The sequence below is a fragment of the Suncus etruscus genome, chromosome 3 (assembly GCF_024139225.1).
Source record: "Suncus etruscus isolate mSunEtr1 chromosome 3, mSunEtr1.pri.cur, whole genome shotgun sequence".
Classification (NCBI taxonomy): domain Eukaryota; kingdom Metazoa; phylum Chordata; class Mammalia; order Eulipotyphla; family Soricidae; genus Suncus; species Suncus etruscus.
In genome coordinates, this window is record NC_064850.1 from 83586354 (window position 1) to 83605124 (window position 18771).

The window sequence follows — 18771 nt, forward strand, 5'->3', positions numbered from 1 at the left end:
AGTTAACTACATTCCAATTTACTAAAAATAAAGCAAAAAAACAAAACAAAACAAAACAAAACTCCAAAACCCAGAAAACAAAAATACTAAAGCCACTTGTAAAAACAACAGGCTAATAATTTTAAAATTATCACATAGATGGATTTATGATGTAGGTTTACTTTTTCTACATGCAAGTATTTTTAATAATTTAAATTGTATTTTTGCATAAAATCCAATTCAATTGCTTGATGTTTATAGTAAAAAAACCTTATTTTTGCTTTCCAAGTTAGCTTTTCTCTGGTAATGTTCATTCTTTTTTTTTTTAAATTTAAAAATTTAAGTATCTACATTTTATTTATTTACTTTTCAGTAAGCTTAAATCCTTGAGGGGTACAGCATCACACGGATTCTATGACCGATTGCCTTAGCAGGAAGGTTGCTTCGGAATTTGGCTCGAACCATGCCACTGTTTCCATGGGCACGGGTTACCTTTCCCCAGATCACTCTGGTTTTGTTAGGTTTGCCACCAGGAGTTACAGTGTTGTTCTTTGCTTTGTACACATAAGCACATCGCTTGCCCAGATAGAATTCAGTTTCATCCCGAGCATAAACACCTTCAATTTTAAGAAGAGCTGTGTGTTCCCTCTGGTTTCGGAGACCCCGTTTATAGCCAGCAAAAATGGCTTTAGACCACAGCCTTCCAGCCATGTCTGTCTCCTAATTAGTCCGGGCCTCCACGGGAGTCCAAGATGGCGGAAAGAGTAATGTTCATTCTTTGATAGAGTTATTCAAATGGATATGCTCTTGAGTTCTAGGCAGAACTGGCATATCCTTACTTTTTCAGTATTTGTTGCATGTGGAAGGAAGAAAGGCACTGAATGAGGCAGGTAGATTAGAGGAGTGTTGGGAGCACTGGTATTGAGTGCTTGGGAAGTAATGAAATCAAGATAAGATTTAAAGGATTTACTGTGGAAAATAATGTAGAGCTAGGGAAACCTTTGAGAGGCAGATTTCTAGGAAATCTAATGTAAGAACACGATGCCATAGGGCAAGGAATATCAAAACTTCCAAATATCATAATATCATGAAGAAATAATCAAAAGTCATATATTCTATCTTCTTGAATATCTTGATGCTGACACATACTACTCTTGGCTCACCTTTGACTGTGATTTTATTAACACAAATCACAGTACCAGTGTTGATGTCAAAACAAAATATTCTTATTTATACACATATTTATACAAATATATATAGCAGGAAATTTCCCTCCTAATAATTGACTTACGTGTATACATTTGTATTAAAAATAGCTGTAATCAACAACAGCATACACTAACCCATACAAAAGAATATTGTACATGTAGGCAATACGTTGGAACCTTACTGCAAACACTTTACCTCTCTTGATAGTTACTAAAATAGAATTAATTTCAAGCTGTTGAGTTATATTGTTAACAGTAATCATGGTGCTATTTGCTTTTGTTAGCTGAAAGGTCCGGGCGTCCTAATCTAGCTGCCCGACGCAGAGAAATGAAGAGGCTGAGGTCCCAGCAAATGCTCCAAAAAGTGCTTTATTACTGTCTGGAATAGCCAGGGTCAATGTGTGCCCAGAATAGGACAGGGACAAAGACCACGTGGTCCCGTTGGTCCCTCCTTATATAAAATGGGAAGTGGGAGGGGAAGGAGTGATGCCACTTCCTTGAGGGCTGGACTTCCGCTACGGTAACACGAATCATTGGTGAGGTAGGGGTAAAGGCGGGACTTCCTTAAGGGCGGGACATCCGCCAAGGTTGGTGGAGTCGGGGTTGACTTCCCTTTTCAAGCCAGATGGAAGAAATAAGGCATGCTATTGTTATTTTTTATATTTTGAAGGCAATCTAAAAAAATGCATTATTTACTATAAAAAATTGGTCCAGTTGTGAAATATAAATTAGAAAAGTTTTATATGATACAATGCTTATTTTTCTTTCAATTGGTTGTTCTCCAATTTTTTTGTTTCTTTTTTGTGTCACACCCGGCAGCGCTAGGGAGTTACTCTTGGTTCTATGCTCAGAAATTTCCCCTGGCAGGCACGAGGGACCGATAATATCGGATGTCGGGATTTGAACCAACATCATTCTGCATGGAAGGCAAACGCCTTACATCCATGCTATCTCTCCAGCCCCTCCAATTTTTAAATTGCTACTTAGGGAAATAAAAACAAGCTAATCATAAGTACCTCTGTATATATACATTTTTTTGTGTTATTTTTGGGCCACACCTGGCAGCACTCAGGGATTACTCCTGGCTCTGTGCTCAGTCGTCACTCCTGTCAGGCTCTGGGGACTATGTGGGATGCCGGGGATTGAACCTGGGTCTGTCCCAGGTCGGCCACCTGCAAGGCAAACACCCTACCACTGTGCTATCACTTTGGCCCCTGTATATATAAAATTCTATTTTTTTCTTTTTCAGCATTATCCCAGCGATATTTTCTAGAATTTTTTAAAATTAATTAGCTAGAATTGAATTTCAGTATCATGGAGGCTGTCCCATGATATATATATCCCATGCATATAAACTGACAATGTGTAAAGCCGAGTCTCAAATATTTAATATGATATAATTTAATAAATAAGAGTTTCATTTCCATTTTCCAGGAGATCCACACCTGGCTTTTCTTGGGGCTTACATCTGGCTCTGCAAGAGGGATCATTGCTGAGGGTAGGAAGTTTGCCGGAGGAATGTGATGCTAGGAATCAAACCAGGGTCATCTGTGCACAAGTCAAGTGCCTTAGCCACCCTACTCTCTCTCCAATCCTAAATGACATAAGAAATAAGAAATAAGATTTTCGGGGCATGGAGGTAAGGCATTTGCCTTTCATGCAGAAGGATGGTGGTTCGAATCCCGGCATCCCATATGGTCCCCTGTGCCTGCCAGGGGTGATTTCTGAGCATAAAGCCAGGAGTAACCCCTGAGCAATGCCAGGTGTGACCCAAAAACAAAAACAAAAAAAGAGGAAATAAGATTTTCTTAGCAAATTGATTTGTTGTTTTCTGGTAGTATGTAGAGTGAAATGGGAAAAAAGACATTGCAGTTCATTTAAAAATCTTATTTAAGAAAAAAATGAATGGGAATATTGAAACAGGAGTATTAGTTGGAGCTACAGTTCTGACCAGCAAAATTAAAGCAATTAGATAGTGTCAAGGGCTAATTACCGATGAGACCTTTGAATTTTCTCAGGCTCAGTGCTGGGAAATTACTTGAGGGGCTGGGATCACAGTATAATATATTTTCCTCCCAAACTAGCAGCTTTTTTTAATTCTCTAGTTTAAACCATAACACATATCCAATTTTTCTTTTGTCTTAACTTCTAAAGTCAGAGGCATAATTTTTGCTAAAATTCAGAATGTTGTGTTCCATCTCTTCTCCTTCTAGACCTTAATCTTTATCCTTATTTGACTTTTCCTCTGTGCTGAATATTTCAGGCTTTTTCTTGTTTCTATGCAATATGTTGTATATTGTTTTAGCTTTTGTAAATCAATATTAATTCCTTCAGGAGACTGTGGTGTGGATTCAGATTGGCAGTGGGCTGTTCCTATACTCAGGGATGACCCCTAGTGGTGGTTAGGGGACTATACAAAGATAAAAAAAAATAAAGCAAAAAAACAAAAAAAAAACCTCTAAAAGTCACATGCAAAGAACAAGAAACCCTGCTTTAACCACTAAGTCCTTTGGTCCAGATTTGATTTAATTCAAGATTTATATCTGGGAAGGGGAGGTGCTTGAGAGATAGTACAGTGGACTGAGCGATTAACTTTCATGAAGTTGATACGTGCTTTATGCCTGGCATAAAAACATCATTCCCCTTTGCCCCTGCAGGTTTGATCTTTGAACACAGAGCTAGAAGTCAGTCTTTAGGATGGTCAGGTGTAGTCCAAAGACATACAAACAAAAAGTTATATATTTCAAGCAATAGAATGAATATCTCATCATTTTCAACTATACTAATTGATAAGAATGGTGACAGCTCTTGGATTACTGTAAGAATTAGATGTATTAATCAGTGCTTCAGAGCCAAGCTTTTTTATTTCTTTTCCTGGTGCAAGGACAGGATTGGGCTATATGCAGCAATGTTCAAGTCTATTCTTGGCTCTGTGTGTTTCTAAGTGAAATTTAGTGTCATTAGGTCACCATATGTAGTAGCAGGGTTGAAATAGGGACCAACAAAATGCAAGATATACTCCCTATTCTCTGTTCTAGCTTTCTGACTTTTTAAATTGTGGATCACGATTCCTCACCCTTTTTCTTATATGTATATATTACATATATTCTATACATACATATAGATGCATGCACATATAAATATGCTTAGTTCATACCTACTGCTGCTCAGTGGTTAGTTATATTGAGCTCAGTGTTCTGGAAACCTTAGTGTACTGGGCATCAAACCGGTCCTTCTTGGATGCAAAGTGTATGCTCAACTCAGTAAATTTTCTCATCAGACTCTTTATAACAATTTTTGTTTTGGTTTTGGTGTGAAACCCAGTAGTAATTTTAGCTTACTACTGGCTCAGCATCAGAATCTGGGAACAATATGGAGTTTGTGGGATCAAACCCAGTTCAGGTGCATATAAGACAAGAGCCCTATCTTCTGTACTATTTCTCCAGTCCCCAGATCCTGAAAAACTTTGAAGATGTTAACTTTAAAAAATAAATTTATTTATTTATTTGTGCTTTGTTATCACCTTTGATTTATTTACATCACAATGATTTGTATGTTTATAGAGTTATGTATCCTGGAGTCACATAAAAAACTTTCAGGAAGAAAAGGGTTACAAGAGGGAAGTTTAAGAAGCTTTGCTTTAGTGAAAGTAAGTCACCAAGGGGGCTAGGATGGCCTGGGTTCTACCCTCGGCACCCCATATGGTTCCTGGAGCCTGCCAGGAATGAATTCTGAGTGCAGAGCTAGGAGTAACCTTGAGAGCTGCCGGGTGTGGGCCAAAAACAAAAAAGGAAAAAAAAAGTAAGTCACTGGGTAATTGCACAGAAAATACTGGTTATTAAAAAAATAAACGGGCACCATGCTTTGGAGGAAGCTTTTAAATTAAAAATACTTTAGGATAGAGATGAGGCTCATAGCATCTATAAGATGCTCAGTAAAATCTCTGGCACTTTAATTCATAAAACAAGATTCAAAAAATGCTTAGGAGAAGTACTTTAAATTCTTTGACTTAAAACTAATTGATGCATACAAACCCAAAGTGCAAAATTAATTCCTGACACATACCAACTAAAGGAGCAGTAGAGAAAGTTCAAGCAAGCTAAGAGTTGTCATGAATGTAGTACTTCATGAATTGCTGGAAGTATGTGGCTTACCTTATATAAACTAATAGATGGGCAAAAATTTTGTGAATGTAGTTTCAGTTACCTCCTGTCTGAAGATTGATCTTATGGTTTGAAATATGTTATTTTTGGGATTATTAATTTATTGATTCTAGGGGCTGGAGAATTAGCACAGCAGGCAGGACACTTGCCTTGTATGTGGATGACCTGTTTCATCCCCATCATCCTGATTGTCCCTGGAGGCCAGCCATGAGTTACCCCTGAGCTAGGAGCTAGGAGTAAACCCTGAGTACTACTGGTATAGCCAAAAAGTGTGAGAGAGAGAGAGAGAGAGAGAGAGAGAGAGAGAGAGAGAGAGAGAGAGAAAGAGAGAGAGAGAGACTTAGGTAGATTAATTCTACCTAAACAGGAGATACAGTAATAACCTCCCCAATTTTCCATTCCTCTTATACCTACTTCCTTTCTTCTTACTTCTGTATCAACAAAATTAAATTTCTCTTCCTTCAAACTTCATAACTTTCTGAAAAGTTATTTTAGTATTGCATTGCTATCAGTCAGTCAAATGACAAATCAAAATTTACTAATGCCATTTTTATAAAAATCTTGTTATAGGCAGCCAGAACTACATGCCACAATACCACAGTGTAAACTAATAGGCCCAACTTCACTGATTCAAGATTAATCTTAGAGGAGATGCAAGTCAAGTTGTTAAAATTCACAGGAATACTTGTTTTCTGATTGAAAATTGTGGGTGCCCTTGGGAGGACACCCACCCTGATGAAGCCCAACAGCCACACTCTAACCCCACAGCTACCACTATACCAGGTTCTGGGTGGGAAACTCTGGGTCTTTATAGAGTGGGGTCAATCAGCCTCCCCAACCCCAAAACTACTGGAAGCCCAGCATCCCACCCCCAAACTGCTGGAAGCCCAGCATCCACTAGCCATAGCCATTTCCATGTAAACTCAATTTTGGATACCTTCAAATTCCATAATACTGACATCTCAGAGGAACACACCAAATTAGATGTGAAAGTAGCATAGAAATGCACTAAACTCAATAAATAAAAATAAAACCACAAAGCTCAATGAGGAACAAATAACTTAGTAAACCCTCAGAAAATAATCTATTGAGCCCATTGTGAGATATGACAACACCCACATATTTTCTTTTACTGAAGCATTTTTCAATAATTCCGCTAGTCTTTAATTGTAATAAACTATATAAAGGAAATTATTTTGTTACTACAAAGGGTGCTGGATGGGAAACTGGGGATAGTGGTAGAGAGAAGGTTACACTGGTGGTAGGTTTAATGTTGGAATATTGAATGATTGAAATAACTGTATTATGAGCAACTTTGTAGACCATATTACTTAAGTGAGATAAAAAAAATCTCATGATTTCGTGTGTCTTTGTTTATTGTTTTTTGGGGCGCCGCACCCATTGACGCTCAGGGGTTACTCCTGGCTTTGCATTCAGAAATTGCTCCTGGCTTGGGGGACATTATAGGATGCCAGGGGTCAAACCCAAGCCTGTCCTGAGTCAGTCACATGCAAGACAAATGTTCTACTGCTGTGCTATCGCTCCGGCCACTATATTGTGTAGTTTTTATTTTATTTATTTATTTATTTATTTATTTATTTATTTATTTATTTATTTATTTATTTATTTATTTATTGGGTTTGAGGCCACACCCAGTGACACTCAGGGTTTATTCCTGGCTATCTACTCAGAAATCACTCCTGACTTTGGGGAACCATATGGGATGCCAGAGATCTAACCCAGGTCTGTCCTGGGTCAGCTGTCTGCAAGGCAAATGCCCAATCACTGCACTATCACTCTGGCCCCAGTTGATTTATTTTTAAAAAATTGCATATGATAAGAAATATGGCTCAAGGGAATTTAGGGAACAAAGAGTTTACAAAAATTATAGTAGCATTGTTTCACAAGCTGGTACAGCTTAAAAGCAAAGAGAAGACAAGTTTCTCTCTCCTCTGTTTCGATCAGCAATGGTGAGCTGTGTTGCTAAACTTTTTATAGTTCTGTGCATCATTCATGACCAGATGGAGTAGACACAGTACATAAAATCAATGCATAAATCTAATTGTGCAAATAGGTTCACCTATAGGTTACACATTTCCATTTTGTTTTTTTGCTGATCTCAGACATTTTCCTCTTGTTTCAGAAACAAATTACTGATATATTTTTATAATAATACCTCATGTAGTTATATTCTCCCTTAATTTACAAGTTAATTTAGGTTATGGGACTTTTGGCAACTAGTAGAATGAAAAGCAATAATTTTGTGGAAACATTCATTAAAATCTAAGTTAAGTTGAAGAATTATAACTTGGCATGTAAAATGAGTGCTGAATTTTAAATGAGATAGCCCAGGTTCAGGAGGTTCTGAAAATAGCATCTTCTCCTTTGGACTTCAGCTGGGCTTAGATCTGGGTTTGGATCCTCCATCTTCAGTGGCGGCTGCTGGGGTCTCCTCACTAAGCTGCTGCAGGTCAGAGGCCCCTGGTCCTGGCAAAAGTTCCTCTGGTAGAAGAAAGATGATAGATGTCAGTGTCTGGGACTGGGACGCTGCCCAAAACTCTTTCCCCTTCGCTGCCTGCTTCTGTCCCACCTGAAGAAGGCCTCTGCCACCATAGTTGGTGGGCCAGCTGAGTGAAGCCGGGGGATGAATCAACAGAACCTATGTCAATTGGGAGCATATCTGTTACCTATCACTGGCATTCTGCCATGTTCAGATATATTAGCAGCTTTTTTGAAACTTCCTGGAATTGTTTCTCTTAATAGCTGTCCAGAGAAAACGACATCTTCTTTGGAGTTATTTATTTTGATAAATTTATAACCATTTCAGACATTGAACCATTTGACAGTGCCCAGGACTTGGATTGCCAGCACCGGCTTGTCTACCTGACTGAGTGCTTGAGAAGCAGGGATATCTCTGGTTGAGCCTTTTTCAGACTCTGAGTCTGCAGAGACAGTAGCTGGCTTATAATTCTTGGGAGAAGGGGGTCTCTCTGGTTTAGAGCCAGTAGTAAACGATAAATTATCAGCCCTGGGAAGGCCTTTAGACCAATCACTATCGGGAAGGCACCTTCCCCCCCTTGGAGCACGTGTGCAGGAGAATCTCTAGGGATCCTGACGCAGAAAGGCCAGAGTGAGAAATGCAGGTAGATGGACCAGAGCAACATCAAGCCATTCAGAACAAGAGTCATGTGAATTGATGTTCCAGTGAAAGGCACAGTACATTCAGTCCAGCTCCAGGGGGCAGTCACGGTGATAATCCACCAGACAGTCAAGTCACTCACCATTGTTGTGGTTTCCTCGAGACCTTGGGTCCTGAGTCACTAATCAAGGTGCCAACTGTAAAATCACCCTAATATCTTTATCTCCAGCCCCACGTGAACCCCAAGTGAATCTAGTAGCTTTAAATCTAGTTTACTTTGTTTGGAATGCATTTATGTTAGGAGACTAAAGGGTATCCTTTCTTAAAATTTAATTTTAGGACACAACATCTTCTCTTCCTGCCTACGTATTGATCCCTATGCTGTCATCCAATTTTGGTTACATTCTGGTTTTTGTTGTGGAGCCACCCCAGTTACTCCTGGCTCTGAGCTCAGAAATCATGTATGGGACCACATAGCATGCTGGAGATCAAACCTGGGTCAGTCGCATGTAAGGCAAACACCCTACATGCTGTGCTATTATTCTGGCTTCATATGGTTATATTTTTATTGCTTTCTCCATGCAGCCATATAGATGTTGATGCAGATACATGCTTTTATTCCCCAGTCTTCCCTCTTCATTTAAAGAAGTAAAATACAACTTACTATAGTACAATTATGTACTTTTTTTTTCCACATGTAAGTTATCTTGGAGAACTTTTGCTATGAGCATGTTAGGAGCTTCCACATTCTCTTATATGGCTGGGTATTTTCCAAGTGTTTAAATAATCCAGAATTTAGTTAACCTCTTCAGGGGTAACATTTAAATCTTCAGCTACTCTGAAGGCATCATTATCTTATTTTGTTTCTTTTTTAATGCCAGAATTTTAGGAGTTTCTGTAGCGCTTGTGTGGTATATGTGGTCTCTCACTGTCCAGATCTATTAGATGGGCTCATATATTCTTAACAGACTGGAAGTAATCATCTCAGTTCCTCAGTACTGGGTACTCTTTTGAAAATATCATTTTCTATATACTCACAAATAAAGTTTTCTGGGCCAAGAATTCTCAACTTGAGCATAATTTAATGCCTTCTTATAATTTGTCATCAGTGTATTTGGGTGAGTTTCAGGAACAGCAGTTCTGGTAAGCCTAACTCCAGCATGGTCCTTCACAAAGAATGTAACAGAGGAATGGCTTTGTGATCTTTATTTTGAATATAGACTCCTGATGAATTGGGGCTGTGGTTAGTGGACTCCCCTAACGCACCATTGTAGATGTACATCTCTAGAGACTCTTTTTTTGTATAGGGCATACTACATGTCAGTTGGCAGCATTCACTGATCCTATTGTCACCTGCCACAGATGAGGCCTTAGGGCAGCTTTATTCTCCAGGGCACATTGCACCCTTAGTCTCTAGTGGTTGCAGCAAAGCAAGAGCTGAATACATCTTGTGCCTTTGGGATTGAAAAAAAGAATACAGTTCTGGGTAGCAAATTAGCATATAAATAAGTGCTGCTGGAGTCTAAACTCCTAAATGCACCAGGAATTGGAAGTGTGTGCAAGGGATTTAATTAGAAATTTCTTGCAGCCTTTAGTTAGACAGAAAACAAAAGTCTTCAGTGAAGGTTTGCTTCTTAAATTTAACTTTTCTTTGTTTTCTCTATGATCTATTTAAGAATCATAAAAACGAGATTGTACGTGTAGACATTGTAGTACAATGTTAAAGCTTAAAGAACTAGCAGAAATCATATAATATGAGGATTCTTTACCTGAAGTTCTTAGAAGGACTTCCTGGGAACTGTTGAATCTCCTAAAATTATAAGAAGTTGTAACAAAGGAGATTTTCTTTTCTTCCTTCCCTCCCTCCCTCCCTCCCTCCCTCCCTCCCTCCCTCCCTCCCTCCCTCCCTCCCTCCCTCCCTCCCTCCCTTCCTTCCTTCCTTCCTTCCTTCCTTCCTTCCTTCCTTCCTTCCTTTTTTTTTTTTTTTTTTGGTTTTTGGGCCATACCCGGCGTTGCTCAGGGGTTACTCCTGGCTGTCTGCTCAGAAATAGCTCCTGGCAGGCACGGGGGACCATATGGGACACTGGGATTCGAACCAACCACCTTTGGTCCTGGATCGGCTGCTTGCAAGGCAAACGCCGCCATGCTATCTCTCCGGGCCCCCTTTCTTTCTTTTATCTTTTCTTTCTTTCTTTCTTTCTTTCTTTCTTTCTTTCTTTCTTTCTTTCTTTCTTTCTTTCTTTCTTTCTTTCTTTCTTTCTTTCTTTCTTTCTTTCTTTCTTTCTTTCTTTCTTTCTTTCTTTCTTTCTTTCTTTCCTCCTTTCTTTTCTTCTTTCTTTCTTTCCTCCTTTTTTCTTTCTTTCTTTCTTTCTCTTTCTTTCTTTCTTTCTTTCTTTCTTTCTTTCTTTCTTTCTTTCTTTCTTTCTTTCTTTCTTTCTTTCTTTCTTTCTTTCTTTCTTTCTTTCTTTCTTTCTCTTTCTTTCCCTTCCTTCCTTCCTTCCTTCCTTCCTTCCTTCCTTCCTTCCTTCCTTCCTTCCTTCCTTCCTTCCTTCCTTCCTTCCTTCCTTCCTTCCTTCCTTCCTTCCTTCCTTCCTTCCTTCCTTCCTTCCTTTCTTTCTTTCTTTCTTTCTTTCTTTCTTTCTTTCTTTCTTTCTTTCTTTCAAGTTGCCCTACCTACAGTTCTAGGAATACACTGAACAATGTTTGGGGGTCTCTGCAGCACCAGATATAGAACTAAAGAGGCCTGGTAGTGTTGGTGATACCATTGACAATATCTTAAGTTTTTATAACATGGAATGTTAAACACATGCTTTTTGTTTGTCATCACTTAGTCTTTACATATTAACTTATCTAAGTCACATAGTCACTCAGAAAATAGAACAACAGTATTATCAACATTATATTATTCATGAGGGAAATACAAATAAATATCATTTCAAGAATTATCAATTTATATATTTTGATTCTACAATCTATGTTTTTCATATTTATTCTATACCATGTTGAATAAGATATTAATTATAGAGTGCTGGATGGGGCTGGATGATGATGAGATAGATGGAGGGTGAGAGGCCTTTCTCTGCCAGCCTGGGCTACGTGCATGCAACTTTCTGTGGTCAGGTCTTAGGGTGGTGGCAAGGAAATCATCTACAGGCAGGTTTCAGGAGACATGAAGCTTTATTCAAGGCCCTAGCCAACAGGTGTGGCTTCTATCATAACCTTTTATGCTGGATCCATAATCAGCCCTGTATTCAAACTTGTCTCTCCTACCTCTTCATCCTGTCAGCACCTTTCTCCTCTTACTGAATTCTTGAATCAATCCCCTTTCCTGCCCTTCAGGAAATCCTTTTGTTACCTACCAAGGACCCCTGCCAGAAATGGGCTGGTCTTACCATCAAGTAAGGTTATGCAGAAGATGGGGGTGTGGTGATATCTCCCCCTTTTTGAATAATTAATGAAGGGTAATAAGCTTTTGTATATTATTCAGGGAGAGGGAGATGTCACCCCGCCCCCATTTTCCTGTGTAACGTTACCTGATGGTAAGACCCAGGCATTTCTGGGAGGTGTCCTTGGTGGGTAACAAAAGAATAACCTGAGGGGTGTGAGGAGGAGAGAGATTCAACAAGGAAGAAGCAGCAGGAGGAGACATGGCAGAAAGAGGTTGAGATGACTGGGCAGATGAAGAAAGCACTCTTAAATAGATTTAAGATTATAGGCCACACATGTTAGTTAGGGCCTCAAATAAAGCTTCATGTCTCCTGAAACCTGACTGCTGTGGATCATTTCCTCACCACCACCTTGAACCCGCAGACCTGCCAGCTGGAGGGAGTAGGAGGAGTGTGGCCCAGGCCAGCAGAGAAAGGCCTCACTCTCCATCCATCTCACCATCATCCAGCCCCATCCAGGAATCCATAATTAACATGTTATTCAACAACTGGCACCCAACATGAATTTGAACCCTGGACTGAGAAGACCACAATGATGGTGAGATTTTTGTTCTTGTGTTTAATTTTGGCTCTATTCGACTGAAGTGAGCCCAAAACTTCAGGCCACATGGCAGCCTTTGTGAATATAGCAGAGACCCCTTCAGGGAGCAGATGGGCCAATGAAGAAGGGAAGGTGAAAGCTTGGATCACTCCCATCCGAGGTCCAGGACTGCGACTTTGCAGCAAAAGTCCTTTTACAAAGCAAGGACCTAGGCCTCCCAATTTGCAGAGACATATAGAGGCCTCCTAGAAAAAGGCCAGAAATAAAAGAGTTAATTGATAGAGGATTGATTCCTGGATTATTACCTTCAGCCCGGACATGGAATTCGAATTTTGAAATTTCGGACTTTCTACTCAGACCACCTTGAACTTTGAACACCCAGATGCGGACTGCCATGGCAAAAAGCAACGCTTCCATATACTGCCTGTAGGGGTGAAGAAGTGGCAGCAGGCGGTGGATCACTCTCAGCAAAAAGCACTAGACTGCTCTCTCCCTAATAGCAGACAAGTGGAGTGCGAGTCCAAGGCTGTAGCAGTGGAGGGGGACGGAAGAACATCCTAGCTGTGAGAAGTGCTGAAGAGAAGCTCACAATCAGGCCAGAGGTAGCAGGTATATATATATGGCTCCTACTGGGACCTGCCCTTTGGACCAGGTGAGGAACCTGCACCCATCTGTGCCCAGAATTCCATGGAAGTGAAGCCACATTGTGAGCAGCCTTGGAGAAGCCCAGCTTCTGGACAATTGGGTGATGGGATAAAATGGGAAAGCCCACAGACTTTTCATGTTTGGACAATTGGTGTTGGTGATAGGATTAAAAAAAATTGGAGAAAATAGCTAAGCCCAATAGAGAAATTTGATTTAAAACCACCTGCATCTAACTTTGTTTCATGTATCTCTTGATCTAAGTCATTTTTTGCTGATTTAAATGTGCTATATAGTTTTCCATAATTAATGTTTCCAATTGCAAGATGTTTTATTGTGCGCATTAATGTAGTAGCCTGTTTTCAAGATGTATTTTCTGTATATATGTTCTTGTAACTTTGTTTAGGGAAAGGTTAATAAGAACAAGAATGTTCCAGGGAAAGAATGCTTGGTTAAATAGCATTAAGAAGAATAGGAACAAAGAAGTTTCAGGATAGTGCTTAGTAAATACGCATTAAGAAAATTCTAAGGGGCCAGAGAGATAGCATGGAGGTAGGGCGTTTGCCTTGTATGCAGAAGGACAGTAGTTTGAATCCAAGCATCCCATATGGTCCCGAGCCTGCCAGGAGCGATTTCTGAGTGTAGAGCCATGAGTAACCCCTGAGCACTGCTGGGTGTGACCAAAAAGCAAAACAAAACAAAAAATTAAGCTACAAGTATATTTTGCAGAAAAGTTATGTGTATGGAAAAGGCTTATATATTTTTTTACACTTTAAACTTTGTTGCTATGGGAATATTAAGGTTCTGCTTTTGGACAAAAGCAGAAGTCAGGAAAACAAAAGCTTAATACTCTTCCTCATTATTTATTCAAAGAGGGGAAGATGTCACCCACCTCCATCTTCTGTATAACCTTTTCTGATGGTAAGACCTGCCCATTTCTGGGAGGGTTCCTTGTTAGGTAACAAAAGGATTGCCTAAGGGTCAGGAAGGGAGATTGAGAGGGATTCAGTAAGGAAGAAGGAGAAAGAAAGCTGGCAGGATGGAGGGATAAGAAACATGTTAAGATGACAGGGAAGCTGGAATTGGCTGCTTAAAAGGTTAGTCTAGGTAGCTAGGGCGTTGAATAAAGCTTCATGTCTCCTGAAACCTGATTGCTGTGGGTCTTTTCCTCGAGGCCTCCCTGAACCAGCAGACCTTCCAGCTGGAAGGAGTTGCCGGCGTGTGGCCCAGGCCAGCATAAAAAGGCCTCTCCATTCATCTCAGCATCATTTATCACTATCCAGAACCCCATAATTAATAACTTATTCAACATTCCATTTTAATGAAATGACCATTAATAACAACAGGGTTATGTTATTTGGTATTTTGGGGCTGAGTTTGAGGCATATCTGGAAACATTGTGACTTGGTGATCAAAATCACTCATCACAGTAATTGGTGAACTACATTGGAAGACATGGAGTAAATTGGCCTGAATTAAATGCAAGGCAAGCATCTTAACCCCTGTACTATGTTTTCGTACTGCTACTATAACTTTTGCAAATATTTTCATTAAAGAAAATATGTGAGATAACTTTTGCATCATTGGACACAAAACCTACAATGAAAGAAAAATGTTTTTAGTGAAGAATAACCTAGATATACCTAAGTGCCAATGGCACTTATCTCTAGATAATATCATTTTTGCACTTTTATTTCTGTTCATTACTTTTCTGTTTTCAAATTTTCTCTAAAGTAAATCTGCTACTTTGTCAAAAAGAAAATCAATACTCTGAAAAATTTCATCTACTGTGTAAGCTCCAGAAATTCTTTGCTTCCCTCTTTGTCTCAAAACCATCGAAACAGTTCTTTGACTTCTAAAATATTTATAGTCAGATTTTGCCCTCTGGAAAGACACTTATGTCTACATTCAGAGCATATTTATACAATTTCAAGGGATGACAGTAAAGTTTGAACAGTTTCATGGTTTAAAATAGGACACCCAACTCCTAACATGTGTGCCAAAATCAATGGAAGCAAACAAGTTTTGTCCTATCTCTGTTCTTTAAACACTGACTGAATGAGGTGGGTTGTTGGAGTTAACTTTTTAGTGCTGAGAAGTACAGTAGAGACTAAGTAGAGTGATGAAATTAGATGAAATAAGGAATGCAGGGATTAGGAACAATTGGAATGGGGAGAGCTTTAAGAGAGATCTTATAGGAAAGGTGATCTGATAAATCAGTAATCCTGTGATTTCTCCATCATGTAAATAAAAGTAATTTCACATAGTACAGTCTTCTGCACCGGTCAGCAATGGTTTTTCACTGTGTGTGTTGATTTGCCAAAACTAGCTATTAATTAGACAGCAGCAGGAATGTCTTTGGTAATCTACTCTATTCCATGCTGTCACTTAGAAGTATTAATACAGCTTAAAGAGTGGGACCGAACTGCCAAAAACCATTTGAAAACTGTTTATAGAAACTACTGGAGACCTGTGTCAAGAAATTTGTTTACTTTTAAGTTTCAAGTTAGTGGATAATTTCCTGGAATGTCTGCCTATAATTTCTTTTTTAGCATTGTATGGGAATCATATTATACCTTAATTTCTAAGTAAACTCAGCATGTCCCAGATATCAAAATACATCATGAGCAATTTTACCTATATATATTCAATATTTTATTGAAACTATTGTGATTTACAAAATTGGGTTTCAGTCCAATTCCACCATTATTGTTGATCTCCCTTCATCAATGTTCCCAGAGTGCATCCCATGTCACCACCCCCTGCCCTCCAGACTGCCAGAATAACAGGTCCATTTTAATTTTTTTTGGCGGGGTCACACCAAGCAGTGCTCAGGGGTTACTCCTGCTCCAAGCTCAGAAATCGCTCCTGGCAGGCTCGGGGGACCATATGGGATGCTGGGATTCAAACCAATGACCTGCATGAAAGGCAAATGCCTTACCTCCATGCTATCTCTCCGGCCCCTGTTGAGTATTTTTATTTCATTGTTGTTGACTTTGGCTTGGATATTTAGTGTCCTTCCTTAAACCACCAATGCACCTGGGTTCTTTCCCTCATCCTTTCATATGTGTGTTTCTCCTAGTCCACTTAATGTTTTTCTTCTCCCTGCTATATTGTGGGGCCAAGAATGTTCTCAGCAGATTTCATTTAAGTCATTGCACTTTTTCATGCAGTTTTCTAAATACCACATACAAGTGATATGTTTCTGTATTTATACTTCTTATTCTGTCTTACTTTATTTAACATAATGTCTTTCAGTTCCATCCATGTTGCAGCAAATTGCATGAATACAACATTACTTACAGCTATGTAATAGCCATTGTATATATGTACCACAACTCATGAGCAACTCGTCTGCTGTTGGACATCTAGGTTGATTCTAACTCTAAGTTATTGTACTGAGTATTGCAATGAATAGCAGTGTGTATATATCCTTTTGGATCAGTGTTTGTTTTGTTTTGTTTTTATTTGTTTTGGGTCCATACCTTGCTCAGGTCTTAATCCTGACTCTGTACTCAAGAATTACTCCTGACAGTTTCAGGGGCTCATATGGGAAGCCAAGGACAGAACCTGGGTGCAAGGTAGGTATCTTACTTACCTGCTACCTCTCCAGTCCCTTGGGTTGGATTTTTGACACTGCTTGTACTCTTATTACTACCATGTACAGGCTCTGTATGATTAGAAAACAAAGGGAAAAACACAGTAGTTTCCCTCTATGTTTAAGACTCAGATTGAGGTGCCGAGTCACTTTTTATATCTGCCTTTTACTATTTGGTCACTTTTTAATTATCACATTTTAAGGTATCATTGTTTGCTCTTGACAACATGTCAATCCCTATTATTTAATGGACGTTTCTTAATTTCCTCACTTTTAGCTTTGGTTAGGCAATCGAGATAATAGTATGGCTAGTATAGATACCACACAATAGCAACCTATAGCACTCTGGATAGCACCCTGCAGTGCTGCTCAGGCCCAGTGGTGCTGGGGATCATACTCAGATCTCATGATGCGAGTCAAGTTTGCAGCCCTATGAACAACATTCTTGGATCCAAAATTTAAGTATTTTTTTGCAACGAGTACCTTTTTTGATAAAAATTATTCTTATATGTTTAGGATTTTGAATAAGAATTTGAACAAATGTCAGTCATGATATAAAATAATTGATTTATCAGAGACCTTGTTTAAGAAAGGAGGCTTTCTGCCTCTTCTCTTACTTTTTATTCTCAATAAAGTTTCTTCTAGATAGAAAATATGAGTTTACTAACTGTATAGACTGACCACCTAACCACAATAATGTGATATAAATAATTAGATTCAGTATGCTTCTATTTTACTTGTTTAAAATCAGATTTATCATATTGATTTTCTCAAACTATCTTTATCTTTGAATATACTTACATATTAATAATATAATATCCTACATCAAGACCCTTGCACTTCATACACAGTTGCAGCTTACAAAGTTTTATGAACTAGCTAGAGCATAATACCCATATATCAATATTTAGATTAGAATTTCATTATAATTATGATATGTCATGAGTTAGAAGTACAGAACAGTATATGACTAATGTTCAAACCAATTTTGTGTAGTTTTTATTTTTGATTGTGAGTTGTACTCAGCAGTGCTCATAGGCTATCCGTGATTCTATGCTTTGGGATAACTCTCTGCAATTTGGTTCAGTGCAAGTGTCCAAGAATGTGGTACTCTTTGAGTCTTCCAGTGCTAGGGGAGATCAAAGTCTACTACTTGGAGGCCTTCAGGTCTATATCCAAAATCGTTTGTGGGAGCTTTCCAGGGGTACACCTGTTGATGCTGAGGATGGAATGTTGTGCAGTGACCAAACATGAGTGGTATGCATAATAGGCATGCACCTTAATAGTGGTGCTATCTCCAAGTTTCCTAAAACCATTATTGTTATTATAGGTTTTTTTTTTGTTTCTTTTTTTGCTTTTTGATTTTTGGGACACACCCGGTGATGCTCAGGGGTTACTCCTGGGTATGTGCTCAGAAATCACTACTGGCAAATGCCCACTGCTGTGCTATTGCTCCAGCCCAAGTCATTATTTTTTTTTTGAGGGGAAAGTTGTTGTGCCATACCCAGCAATGCCCACAGGCTATTCTTTGTTCTGTGCTCAGAAATGCTACGGTGAACATATGTTCTTCTCAGGAATCTGAACCAGGATGGTGACTCCTAAATCCACTTGATGCCATTAAAATGCCTCATTCCTATAGTATTTTTCTAGCCCTAAATCATCATGTTGGGGGGGGGGTTGGGTCACACCCAGCAGCACTCAGGGGTTACTCCTGGCTCTATGCTCAGAAATTGCTCCTGGCAGGCTCGGGGGACCATATGGGATACTGGGATTCGAACCAATGACCTTTGGCATGAAAGGCAAACACCTTACCTGCATGCTATCTCTCCAGCCCCCTAAATCACTATTTTTAAACTTATTTTCTGGAAAGCCCATATTATAAGAATTTCAAAGGCTTTTTGATTACTTTATTTCCCCTTCTTAATATTTTCATGAGGCATGCTATATATATTGCCTTCTGGTTCCAGGTCTCTTAAATCAATGTTTTCCCCATCTTTCTTCTCTTCTGTCCTTTCTGTAGCACTCTTCTAGAATAAGCATTCACAGATTACCTTG

At 39.1% G+C, this 18771-nt stretch overlaps 2 protein-coding genes across 2 annotated transcripts in view; one reads left to right on the top strand and one right to left on the bottom strand.

Moving 5' to 3' along the window:
* TRPM3 (transient receptor potential cation channel subfamily M member 3) overlaps positions 1-18771 on the top strand; it is a 621182-nt gene that overhangs the window by 62613 nt on the left and 539798 nt on the right.
* On the bottom strand, positions 321-738 carry LOC126004569 (60S ribosomal protein L35a). Its single transcript, XM_049770999.1, has one exon. It carries the CDS (start codon positions 688-690, stop codon positions 358-360), a length of 333 nt encoding a protein of 110 aa, XP_049626956.1. The 5' UTR covers positions 691-738; the 3' UTR covers positions 321-357.

Bases quoted from the DNA above. Each gene is read 5' to 3' on its own strand.
- LOC126004569 (XM_049770999.1), bottom strand. From the start codon at position 690: ATGGCTGGAAGGCTGTGGTCTAAAGCCATTTTTGCTGGCTATAAACGG.